Raw genomic sequence first — 12,106 nt, 5'->3', positions numbered from 1 at the left:
TCTGATCAACAGAAGCTCGGACCAAGTCTGTTCCATTTGTCACATACAGCATTTAATTAAAGCTACTATCAGTAGGACTGCAAGCAGCAGGATAAAGCCAACTTGCACTTCTGACCTCAGCCATGCCTCCCAGCTGAACAAATCCAGAAAACAATAGATCTACCTCAGAAGGCCGGGTGGCTCGCTCCTTAGTTCTTTGCATTACCCTTTCCACCTTGGCCCAGAAGGCATTCAGGACAGTCTCACTCAGTTCACTGACCAAGGTTGCTATGGATGATAGATTTCTTCCCGACTTCTTCCCTGCAGGCCAGAATATGTGCAATTAATATATCTTCTGGAAGACTTCACTGGTGGTCCAGTGGCTAAGACTCCACACTCCCAATGCAGGGGGCCCAGGTTCAATCCCTAGTCAGGGAACTAGATCCCACATGCTGCAACTAAGATTCCCACATGCCACCGTGAAGACTGAAGATCCTGAATGCTGCAACTATGACCTGGCACAGCCAAGTAGATAAGTATTGAGTGTTAGTCGCTCAGTCGTGTCTAACTCTTCGTGATCCCATGGACTGTAGCCTGCTAGGCTCCTCTGTCCATAGAATTCTCCAGGCAAGAATTCTGGAGTGGGTTGCCATTTCCTTCTCCAGGGGATCTTAGTGACCCAGGGATTAAGCCCAGGTCTCCTGCATTGCAGGCAAACTCTTTACCATCTGAGCCACCAGGGAAGCCCGCATAAGTATTAGGGGGAAGAAAGGAAAAAAAAAAAAATATATATATATATATATTCTCTGTACCTGGATTAATGCTTTCAGTCATGAGTAAGACAGTCCTTTGTCTCTGACCCCCAGGAGTCTTCTGTCTTCTGCCAGCAAGCAAGAACCTGTGGCAGGCTCACATGTTAATTTGCAAGTAGGCTAAAGTCAAGGAGAAATTTCAAATCACTCTGTTTTCTAGAGAGAGGCACCTTAATATATGACTTCCACATCAGTCACATAGTCTCAAGGGTACACATGGTACTTCTGGGAAGAAACATGGTGCCCCCCAGTTGGACCTACATCAGTTAGGGGGTCCCAGGTTGACATTGTCTCCTCTCAAGCTGGTAGGCCTTAGGACTCCCAGCCCAATTCAAATAACTGAGTCTAGTCTTTTCTTTTGGAAGGCTTGGCTCAGGGCAGTTAGTCCTGTTTGTCTAGGCCACTGGCCAGATGGCACTTATCCACTCGATGGCATGACTGAGTGGTGATGGCTACAGGATTGGGCCTGGGGACTTTATCTGGAGGTGATGGTGTTGACAGGTATTTTATGTGGGAAGTACTTGAGGGCATCCTTGACTCAATGGACATGAGTTTGAGCAAACTCCAGGAGACAGTGAAGGACAGGGAAGCCTGGTGCGCTGTAGTCCATGGGGTCGCAAAGAGCTGGACACGAGTTAGCAGCTGAACAACAAGAAGAGCTGAGGCTACCTCATGCTCTTTCCAGTCTCTTGGTAAAGTTAAGCAGAATGGCAGTCAAGTCAAGGTCAGAACTGCCTAGTGGAGCCTGGCAGACCTAACAGTCAGTTAAATATAAGCCCCTTGAAAGAGTTTGACCAAGATGTTATCCTCAGTGAAGAAGGTTCCAGGTGGTTTAGAAAGTCAAGAATGTTAGTGTCTTTCTTTCCCCCATTCCTCCTAGGGTCTGAGGTGTCCCCATCTCCACGTGCCAAGCTTGCTATTCTCCCTCCACTGTCACAAAATCACTGTGCTCTATTCCACTAGTTACAACGTCACCTTTTCCCAGTCTCCCCTGCCTCTACTTTTCATCTGGAATGACTGGGTGCAAGAAGGACTGGGACATTTTTATAAAATATACAGGTACTCACTATGTCTACCACCCCACATATGGGCCACTGTCAGGGGGACTCAGAGAGAGAAGTGTGCGCACCAAGCGCTCTGGGGACTCTCATGATCTAGACCTGTGTCAGTCAAACAAGAGAATCCAGGTGGTTGAACCATAATGTAGTGAGAATCCCCTTGGTCCCCTCCTTTCATTTATTTATTTTTAATTTTTAAAACGTATTTTCTGGCCGCACTGGGTCTTAGTTATGGCACACGGGCTCTTCACTGCAGCGCGCAGGCTTCTCTCCAGTTGTGGTGTACAGATTCTGTAGCTGCAGCCTGTGAACTTAGTTGTCCCAAGGCATGTGCGATCTTAGTTTCCAGACCAGAGATCGAACCACACTGGAAGGTGGATTCTTCATCACTGGACCACCAGGGAAGTCTCGAGCCTCCTTTCTGACTGGGCTGTAACCCAGCGTTCACCAACCCCGCTGACCTGGAGTTGCTGTTAAGGGAAAGAAAGAAGTATTATGTCCAGGAATGGTGAATGGTGAGCCCTAAAATTCCAAAGCTGGTGTATATAAAATTCCAAAGCTGGTGTATATAAACCCCACCCCTCTCATCTTGATCATTATGACGGACATGGCCTAGAGGAGATGGTCCCATAGTACTTAACTGCTGTATGTGGACCAGGAGGAAGAGCCAGAAACCTCTTTGAGCTAATTTTTGAGGAGCTGTTTCAACACTCAACAGTACTCCATGCTTGTGGATGATTAGGGAGAATGGAAGGACCGCCAGATACCTAGACAATCAGCCAGTTGTTGGGTGGCTTTTGAGATGAAGGGTACACCATTGTTAGACTTCAATTGGTCCAGAAAGCCAAGAACATTACACGGATTAGTCTCAAGAATCACAATGGTGTGACCAAACTTGACTGATTGATCTGAAACAGTACCACTGTAAACTGAAAAAGTATGAAACACCATCCATAGCTCCAAGGAGTCAAAGGTCCCATGCCTCAGGAGTGGGTTACTCTCAGGAGTGGGCAGGGACAATGCCATATACACTGTAGCCTCCCTCTTTGCAGGACAAAGAGATTTTGGTTGGAATCACAAGTCTGGCATGAAGTGGCAGCCTCTGCATCAGAGGCACAGAGTCCTATACTTTGTGTCCACTCTATGATGGTGGACGTATTGCCGTATCTGGTATGACAAGGGGTCCGGGCAGAAATGGAGACAATCTAGGTAGTGCGAGCTCGATCCACAGCTTGATTCCTGTCAGTCTCATCAGAGAATGGGTCCTCAGCAGGGGTATCTGCATAAGTGATCTCGATGGTTTGATCAGCCATGATTTGTTTCCACAGTTAGCTGAGAACACTGCCGTCCAAAGCCCTCTACAGGCAGCAGGATTATGACATTATCTGTTTCACATCTGGGGACTCCTTGACTCAGCAACCACAGCCACATTGCATTCCAGCTGGAGCTGCAAAGTTTACACCATTTGGCTGACCTGGGCTTCAGTTGGTCACTCTCACTAAAGGTTTGGCAATTTTGTTGGTCTTCTAAAGCAGTGGTCCCCAGCCTTTCCGGCACCAGAAACCAGTTTTGTGGAAGACAATTTTTGCACAGCTGGGGGCAGGTGAGGTGGTTTGGGGATGATTTAAGAGCATTACATTTATTATGCTAATGATAATCTATATTTGCAGCTGATCTCCAGTGCTAGCATCACAATCTCAGCTCCACTTCAGGTCGTCAGGCATTAGATTCTCATAAGGAGTGAGCAGCCTAGATCCTTCATATGCACAGTTCATAGAAGGGTTCATGCTCCTATGAGAATCTCATACTGCTAGTGATCTGACAGGAGTTGGAGCTCAGGCGGTAATGGGAGTGATGGGGAGCTACTGTAAGTACAGACGAAGCTTCACTAGCTCACCCACCGCTCACCTTCAGCTGTGCAGCCCAGTTTCTAACAGGCCATGGACAGGGAGTCGGGGACCCCTGTTCTAAAGAACTGAATTGTAGGTGAGTTGATTTTCTCTAATCTTTATTCTAGCCTTTCTTCTGTTTTCTTTGGATTTAGTTTGCTCTACTTTTCCTAGTTTCTTAAGGTAGAAGGTTACATTATTAATTTGAGACTTTTTTTTTTCCTTTTTAAATATAAGAATATACAGGGAATTCCCTGGTGGTACAGTGGTTAGGACTTGGTTCTCTCATTGCTGAAGCCCGAGGTTTGAGGTTCAATCCCAGGTCGGAGAACTAAGATCATACGAGCCCCACAGTGCAGCCAAAAGAAAAAAAGAAAAAAGTAACACACAATTGTAAACTTGCCTCAAGCACTGCTGTGGCTGCATCTCAAGTTTTGGTACACTATGTTTTCTTTAATCTCAAAGTAGTTTCTAACTTCCCGTGTGATTTCTTCTATGACCCATTAGTTATTCAAGAGGGTGTTAATGTCCACATATTTGTGAATTTCCCAAATTTCCTTGTTATTGATTGCTAATTTCATTCCAGTGTGGTCTGAGAACATATTTTGTATGATTTTAACCTTTTTAAAAAGTGTATTCAGGGACTTCCTTGGTGGTCCAGTGGATAAGAGTCTGCCTTGTAGGTTTGATCCCTGGTCGGGGGACTAAGGTCCCACATGCTGCAGAGCACTGAGCCACACACCACAGCTAGAGAGTCTGAGGGCCACAAAGAAAGATCCTATGTGCCACAACTAAGACCTAATACAGCTGAATAAACAAATAAATTTTTAAAATAAGTGTATTGAGACTTGTTTTATAGTGTAACCTACAGTCTATCCTGGAGAATGTTCCAAGTATATTTAAGAATATGACTTCTGCTGTTGTTGGCAAGAGTGTTCTAAAGATGTCTGTCAGGACTTGGGCTTGACAGCTGTGATTTTTCTTTTAAAGGAGACTGCCTTAACAGAGGGTATTTCTGTCCCACTATCATAATAACATGTTATTTCTGCCTTGTTTCAATAGAAGGATTAGGAGAGTTTTCTAGCTGGAGCTGATCACAAGAATTTATCTAGATGTCTTTGTGTCACCTGTAGCAGTACTATAAACTTAAACACTTTGAGCCCAAGCAGTAATCACTGCCTCATCTGTAGTTTCCTATGGGAGTTTGTCTGTCTCAAGGAAATTCCCCTAAGAGGGACAAAGCTCCCTTATAGCAGCCAGGACCCACTGTGGGGTGCGGGGTGCGGGGTGGGGATGGGGGAACTGAGACCTTTTATTGTCATTTCAGAATGGATTTAAGATTGGCATGATAGACTGTAGAAAGGGCTGAGCTGTAAGATGGCCCAGCTGTTGCCATTCTATCTTACGAAGTATCACTTGCCCTACCCCTCATCCCCCAAGTGAGCCGGCAAAGTTCTAGTGATTCATCTATTTTTCTTTTTTTTTTGTCCATAGCAGTAGTGAATTTCTGTGAGATGTTACCTTTCCACTCCCCAACCCCACCCAGGAGAGAGGAGTTGTCATGAGGAACAAATGAAAGGGAGTAAATGGGAGGATGAATGTAAGGGTCTTAGTTGAGGCCAGGTAGAATAAGCTGTCAAGTGTATATTGGTCATTATGATGACACAGAAGGACGCATTGAGGAATCTGGGGATGAGGAGGAGCTGGGAGCTGAAGATAGTAAGGACCTGGAGGGACTGTGCATATAGGCTAGAGTCCAAGAGTCCTTCTAGTCAGTTTGGCAGAACCAACCTGGCGTCGGGCCCTGAGTCAGGTACACTGCTGCTCAAGAGCCTGCTGGTCGTTGGACAGAGTGACTCAGGGCCCAGGGCTCTCCAAGGAAGCAGGAGGCAGCAAGTGTCCAAAAATGGAAGGTCCAGGGAGTCTATGTAGGAGGAAGATGGGGCCATGAGGAGGGCACTCTAGCTGCAGGTAAAACTGTGAAAGCATGTTCTGCCAGTCAGAGACAGACTGCTGAAGCGACTGTGGGAGTCTAAGTCCTAGTGCCTCCACTTCCCTGGAATACAGCCCCGAGGCACTGCAGGCTGCACATCAGGGGGATTGCTGCCTGCTCCACCTGGCTTCTCCAAACCTATTAAGGGAGAGAATGTGTATGGGGTTAAAAAGAGAGGGAGAAAACAAACAAAAACCCCCACCGGGGCCAATGTTTAGGAAGCCCGAGTAATTTTAACAGCAACCCACTTAAGAAGAGCACAACGGTCATGAGCGTGCTCAGTAATGTCCGACTCTTTGCGACCCCAAAGGCTGTAGTTTACCAGGCTCTTCTGTCCGTGGGATTTTTCAAGCAAGAATCCTGGAGTGGATTGTCCTTTCCTCCTTTAGGGGATTTACCCCATCTAGGGATCGAATCCACTCTCCTCTGTGTTGCCTGAAGATTCTTTACCACTTCACCACCTGGGAACCCCCATAAGGGTCACAGGCATGCGTAACAAACCCCTCATCCCCACTCTCCAGCATGTGGCTGGAACCGAAACAGCACATGCCCAGCACAGCGATTTCCACCACCACCCCACCAGACCCCCGCCTCTATCAGCTGGCTTTTTGAGCGTGCCAACTTCAACAAAATAAAAAACCTGCTTAGGCGCTGACTTTGCATCAGTCCCAGGCCTTTGGATGGGGATGGAGGGGGTAGTGGGGTGGACACACTGGAACACCGAACATGCAGAAGGGGAGGGGAAATAAGCTGAAAGGTACAGACTTTGCGGACAAAGGTCCATATAGTCAAAGCTATGGTTTTCCCATAGTCACGTAGGGATATGAGAGTTGGACCATAAGAAAGGCTAAGCGCGGAAGAATTGATGCTTTTGGACTGTGGTCCTTTGGACAGCAAGGTCAAACCAGTTAATCTTAAAGGAAATCAGCCCTGAATATTCATTGGAAGAACTGATGCTGAAGCTCCAATACCTTGGCCACCTGATGCGAAAAGTCGACTCATTGGAAAGGACCCTGAGACCGGGAAAAGATTGAAGGCAACAGGAGAAGCGGGCAACAGAGCATGAGATGGTTGGACGGCATCACTGACTCAATGGACATGAGTTTGAGCAAACTCTGGGAGATAGTGAAGGTCAGGGGAGCCTAGCGTGCTGAAGTCCCTGGGGGCCTAAAGAGTCGGACATGACTTGGCGACGGGGAGAACTTTCGTTGCCTGGCCTGCTTTGCCAGTTGAATGGCGAACGACTGAGGCCCGAGGAGGCTCCACGCACGCGGAAGGGGCCGTTTGTTATTATCAAGAGTGGTGTTGTGATGATGCCAACTGCCCCGCCTGTCCCGGATCCTGCCAGTGCGGAAAGGGAAACACCAGGGAGGCGGAGGTCAGAGGAGATTTCTCAAGCCAAGCGATCCTCTCCAAGTGCAGCGGGAAGAGCGACCCTGCGCTGTCACTTCCGGGTCCTGAGACCTGAGCAGCATTATCACGGAGACACCCCTCCTGACGCCCAGCCAGTCGAAAAGTTTTTATCCACAGACTCCCACCGAGGGGCGTGCCAGTGGGACAGGGTCCATACCGCAGCAGACACGCCCCACTCTGGGCATCGCGACGTCGGAGGAGCAGAGAGAGCGTCATTTCCGCCCTCACTCTCGGCCCGACGGGGAAGGGCGGGGCAAGCGGAAGGCGCGCTGCTTGTGCGTCACTTCCGGTGAGTTTAGCGGCGACAACGGCAACATGGCCCTAAACGGCGCTGGTGAGGACATGGATTGCGTGGGCCTGTGGCTTCGCGGTTCGGGCGGCACCTTGCTTCAGCAAGACCTTCCGGCCCCTTGTGCCTCTCTTCCCCCAGAAGTCGACGACTTCTCCTGGGAGCCCCCGACCGAAGCGGAGACGAAGGTGCTGCAAGCGCGACGGGAGCGACAGGATCGCATCTCCCGGCTCATGGGCGACTACCTGCTGCGTGGTTACCGCATGCTGGGCGAGACCTGCGCTGACTGCGGGGTGAGGAGATACTCGGGACGTGGGATCAGGCTGGGGCCGCGGACCAGGCCACACGGCCCTTTCCCCATCTTTCCCCTCTGAACCCCATCGCCCGTCTCACCCCTGCTCCCTGTGCTTTCTGGCCCCTAGACGATCCTCCTCCAAGACAAACAGCGGAAAATCTACTGCGTGGCTTGTCAGGAGCTCGACTCAGACGTGGATAAAGATAACCCGGGTGAGGGGTCGAGGGTGCTTGATGAAGAACTGTGGTGATAGAGGCTCAGGAACAGTAGTTTGGAGGTGACAGTGATATTTGTGGGTGGGGCAAGGGTGAGTTGCGTTCTCCTTTCTCCTAGAAAGGACCATTCATTCAGTAAGAGCACGAAGCACCTACTGTGTGCCAGACACCAGAGCCTGAGCTTATTAGGCATAGTTCTGATGAGAGAAGGCCTTATGCTCTTTAAGCAAGGGCGTAAATACCTCTGGTACAAAAAAGAAAATGGATGTGTTCCCTTATACTGGGGCAGGGAATACATCTCAAGTACAGAGAGAGCAGAACAGTAAAGGGTAGGGAAGTGTCTTAGGGCTGAGGTGGGGCCAGGTATATCCTGATCATTCCACTGGCTTTCTCCTTTTTTAGCTCTGAATGCCCAGGCTGCCCTCTCCCAAGCTCGGGAGCACCAGCTCGCCTCTGCCTCGGAGCCCCCCTTGAGCTCTCGGCCTGCCCCTCAGCCCCCAGTACCCCGTCCCGAACACTGTGAGGGAGCTGCAGCAGGGCTTAAGGCAGTCCAGGGGCCACCCCCTCCTGCTGTGCTTCCAAATGCAGATGTGGTGGCCTGCACACAGGAGGCTCTCCTGCAGAAACTGACCTGGGCCTCAGCTGAGCTGGGCTCTAGCACCTCCCTGGAGACTAGCATCCAGCTGTGTAGTCTTATCCGGGCATGTGCTGAAGCCCTGCGCAGTCTGCAGCAGCTGCAACACTAAAAAACCCCTCCTGAGAAAAACCCTGTAGAAAAACAGCTGTTCCTCTTGTGTGGTTTGGTTTTTTTTGGTTCTGAGTGTGCATGCAAGTCCCAGCTCCACTCGTCTTTTCCCTACTTTTGGTCTTCCATGCTTTCACAGTCTGGTCTCCTTGATGCCCTGAGAAATGAGTGGGGCTTGTTTCTGCTCAGTGTCCCCACTCAAAAGATGAGGTGGCAGAGGACTATGTGCTATTTTTTTTTCTGGTGAGGGGGCCCCAACCTCCTCAAAAGCAGAAACAGGAGGCGTGGATCTCTGAAGGAATCCTGGAACCTCCTCAGCCATCCAGCGCTATTCCCCACCCTCGAGAGAGATTTGGGGTTCCAGTCCCCCTGGTAGCTTCCCTTTCTTCCCCCAAGCATCCAGACACCATCATCCTGTCCCACCTCAGGCCCAGCCCAGGTACTCAGATTCTGACAGGATGTAGTCAGGTAGGGATCCTTTTCCTTGAGAGTTGTAATTGGCCAGAGTAAACAAACAGTGTTCGGGAGGGGGAGGAACCGTGGAGGAGCCGCACCCTCCGCTTTTAACCTCTTCTCTCCTCCTTTTTACCTGCTTCCCTTCTATCGGTGGCCAATGCCCTTTTCTCTGGTCTCCTGGGGCAACGTGGTCGCACAGAGCCGTTGCCCTTTTAAGACAGGCCCCGCCCACGAGGGGTGGGGCAGGGGCGGAGTCGGAGGAGTCCGGGTGGGAACAAAGCGCGGCCTGCGGGCGGTGGCTGGGCTCTGCTGGCGGGGCTACCGGGTGAGGGGCCTGCGGGCGGCGGCCCGGGCGGAGCGTTGGAAAAAAGGAGGCGGCATCATCCTCTGGTACCCGCCCGGCCATGAATGGGCTGCCCTCTGCCGAGGCGCCGGGCGGCGCTGGTTGCGCCCTGGCTGGTCTCCCGCCGTTACCGCGCGGCCTCAGCGGTCTTCTCAACGCGAGCGGGGGCTCGTGGAGGGAGCTAGAGCGCGTCTACAGTCAGCGCAGCCGCATCCACGATGAGCTGAGCCGAGCCGCCCGCATCCCGGACGGGCCCCGCCAAGCCACCGGCGCCGCCAACGCGGGAACTGCCGCGGGTGCTCCTGGTCCGCGTCGCCCCGTCAACCTCGACTCGGCGCTAGCGGCGCTGCGCAAGGAGATGGTGAGTAGCTGGGCCTCGGTCAGCTGGGCATTGGGGGGCGACGGGGCAGCCACCAAGCTAGAGAGTCCAGGCGCGGGCGGGGCAGGGTCTAAAGGAACGACAGAAAGAAGCCAGCTAGGTCAGAGGGGATACGGTAACAATAACTATAGCTATGTTTATTGGCAATAGTTACCATGTATTTTTAAATGCTTTACTAGTATTATTTCTTTCCATTCTGCTGTCTTGTCCCTGTCTTGCAGATAGGGGTTACTGACTTGCCTAAAGATTTAAAGCTGTCCACAGAAACCTGTGGTTGGGAAGATTGGCTTGGGCGGAGGGGTGGCTGGCACTCCAACCCCAGCCCACTTTCAGTCTTTTGCAGGTGGGCCTGCGGCAGCTGGACATGTCCCTGCTGTGCCAGCTGTGGGGCCTGTATGAGTCGATCCAGGACTATAAGCACCTGTGCCAAGACTTGAGCCTGTGCCAGGACCTGTCGTCCTCCCTGCACTCAGACAGCTCCTACCCACCCGACGCTGGCCTGTCTGATGACGAGGAGCCTCCAGATGCTAGCCTGCCCCCAGACCCACCACCCCTCACTGTGCCCCAGACACACAATGTCCGGGACCAGTGGCTGCAGGATGCCTTCCACATCAGCCTCTGAGAGCTGGGGGGTGGGGGCATGCACCCACAAAAAAGGCTCAGAAACTCACCCCTCAGCAAGTACTCAGACTATAGTGCCTGCTTTCCCCCATACCACCTCACCTCACAGGAGGGCAAGGTCTGGGCCCCATGGAGGCAAAGCTGCCTACCCTCTCATGTCTTGGGTTAGCTGGCTCTGGGGCGGGTACCTGGGCTATAGCCTCTGCCCATGGCACTGGACCTCCACTTGTGGGACCTCCAGCGTGGCCCTTCCTTCAGTCTGGCAGTGGTGTCCAAAGCACTTCCCTTGGCATCTCTGGGACTGGGATTGAGTGGCCTGGCTCCTGTCTCTTCACCTTCGCTGCTGTTGGCAGCTTCTGGCTCAGGGGCATCCCACCTCTGGCCCCTGGGTTCCACTGCCCTAGACAGGAGCTCTCCAGGACCCATTCCTGCACATCCAAGGTCAGGAGGACCAAGGCTCCGTGCTGGATATTTAAGTTTAGGGGTCAGCCTCTTTGGCTCATAGATAAATAAATACTGTCTCAGCATTGGTGTCTTCCGACTGCTTGGCTCTGGGGCGGGAAGATAGCGGTGATTCTGACAGGTGCTGCCCCGCGCTCCGCCAGCGGGTGGCGCCCGAGACCCCGAGTTGGAAGAGGCTCGGGGGCGGCCGGGTGCGAAACCTCGCTGCCCGGGCAGAGTTGCCTGCCGATCGTTCCAAGTTGGCCCGGCGTGGTCTCGCGGTTGTGTGACTGCGGGCGAGTCACTTCCCCTCTCTGGCTGGAGGCCTGGAGCCCAACCCGCCTACCTACTCGCTTCGGGCTTTCCTGGACGGCCGGAAAGGAAGGAGAAGCAGCCGCCCATCTCGAGGAGAGAAACTTTCCACCCCAAGTGGGGGCGGAGTTGAGGCGGCACAGGAAATGGGTGGGCCCGGGCAGGCGGGCCGGGCCGAGGGGCCCTAGGCGTGAGAGGGGAAAGCGCCTCCTGGAAGGGCCAGGAACCAGTGACCAATGGGCGGGAGGAAAGAGTTGCAGAGGCAGAAAGGGATGAAGCCCCAGTGCCCGAGGACCCCCAAAGGCCAGGCAAGCCCTGGAGGGTGATGGGGCTCTGGGTTTCGATCCTGAGACAGATTCCCAGCGGCCAAACACCCCCATTCTCTACCTGGCTCTCCCTCTACAGCACCTGGGACCTTTAGAGTTGTATCTAAAAGGCTTTCTTTTACAGTGGAGAGTCACGAGGCTGGGTCTAGCAGCTAAACCAGGGTGTCAGGTTCTTTCCCTCGTCCCCTAGATAAGTCTGCACATATGCGAGTGGTGGGTGCTAAGGCTTTCGCGCACACAATACCCCACAACTTCCTGAAACGAAGAGGAGAGGACCTCGAAGTTGCACAATTAGGCTTACCGGCTGGCTGCCTGTCCCCACGGCCGCTGCACAGTCACTTGCGCCCTGGACAGAACTCAGCTGACACTCCTGGCAGTCAGACGTCCTGTTCAAACCGAGCGTTTATCAAGGACCAGGCTTCTGTCCATTCACAAACCTAGCGGAGCGTTTGCGCTGACAGGGAACAGGCCAGTTTGATGCTCTACGACTGTTCTCCTAACTCTGGGCCTGACACCTGCAGCGGTTCATGACCCAGCAGG

At 52.3% G+C, this 12,106-nt stretch overlaps 2 protein-coding genes and 1 long non-coding RNA gene across 5 annotated transcripts; 2 read left to right on the top strand and 1 right to left on the bottom strand.

Annotated features, from left to right (window-relative positions):
* The first annotated feature begins 7,077 nt into the window (after window positions 1–7,077).
* ZNRD2 (zinc ribbon domain containing 2) lies at window positions 7,078–8,726 on the top strand. Of its 2 annotated transcripts, none has more exons than XM_081532428.1 (4): window positions 7,078–7,433; window positions 7,575–7,726; window positions 7,856–7,940; window positions 8,346–8,726. In XM_081532428.1, exons 2-4 carry the CDS (start codon window positions 7,667–7,669, stop codon window positions 8,687–8,689), a joined length of 489 nt encoding a protein of 162 aa, XP_081388554.1. In that variant the 5' UTR covers window positions 7,078–7,433; window positions 7,575–7,666; the 3' UTR covers window positions 8,690–8,726. The 2 variants fall into 2 exon arrangements, with proteins under 2 accessions (XP_081388554.1, XP_081388553.1); XM_081532427.1 differs by having other exon boundaries at window positions 7,427–7,478.
* A 437-nt stretch (window positions 8,727–9,163) lies between these two features.
* Window positions 9,164–12,100, bottom strand: LOC145522972 (uncharacterized). Its single transcript, XR_014066278.1, has 2 exons — window positions 11,868–12,100; window positions 9,164–9,936 (listed from the first exon to the last, which is right to left on the bottom strand). It is a non-coding gene; the product is annotated as an uncharacterized LOC145522972 (long non-coding RNA).
* Window positions 9,404–11,014, top strand: FAM89B (family with sequence similarity 89 member B). Of its 2 annotated transcripts, none has more exons than XM_081532431.1 (2): window positions 9,404–9,848; window positions 10,249–11,014. In XM_081532431.1, exons 1-2 carry the CDS (start codon window positions 9,549–9,551, stop codon window positions 10,486–10,488), a joined length of 540 nt encoding a protein of 179 aa, XP_081388557.1. In that variant the 5' UTR covers window positions 9,404–9,548; the 3' UTR covers window positions 10,489–11,014. The 2 variants fall into 2 exon arrangements, with proteins under 2 accessions (XP_081388557.1, XP_081388555.1); XM_081532429.1 differs by having other exon boundaries at window positions 10,210–11,014.
* Window positions 12,101–12,106: the final 6 nt, after the last annotated feature.

Source organism: Giraffa tippelskirchi, chromosome 10 (genome assembly GCF_054371585.1).
Source record: "Giraffa tippelskirchi isolate mGirTip1 chromosome 10, T2T-mGirTip1v1.2.pri, whole genome shotgun sequence".
Classification (NCBI taxonomy): domain Eukaryota; kingdom Metazoa; phylum Chordata; class Mammalia; order Artiodactyla; family Giraffidae; genus Giraffa; species Giraffa tippelskirchi.
Note: the sequence above shows the minus strand (reverse complement) of the source record. Positions and strands in the feature narration are given on the sequence as shown.

What these genes read in the sequence shown, in the direction of transcription:
- FAM89B (XM_081532429.1), top strand. Translation starts at nt 9,549, where the DNA reads ATGAATGGGCTGCCCTCTGCCGAGGCGCCGGGCGGCGCTGGTTGCGCC. An exon ending in CGGCGCTGCGCAAGGAGATG is followed by an intron (nt 9,849 to 10,209) that starts GTGAGTAGCTGG and finishes AGTCTTTTGCAG; the next exon opens with GTGGGCCTGCGGCAGCTGGA.
- ZNRD2 (XM_081532427.1), top strand. An exon ending in AGACCTGCGCTGACTGCGGG is followed by an intron (nt 7,727 to 7,855) that starts GTGAGGAGATAC and finishes TCTGGCCCCTAG; the next exon opens with ACGATCCTCCTCCAAGACAA. An exon ending in CGTGGATAAAGATAACCCGG is followed by an intron (nt 7,941 to 8,345) that starts GTGAGGGGTCGA and finishes CTCCTTTTTTAG; the next exon opens with CTCTGAATGCCCAGGCTGCC.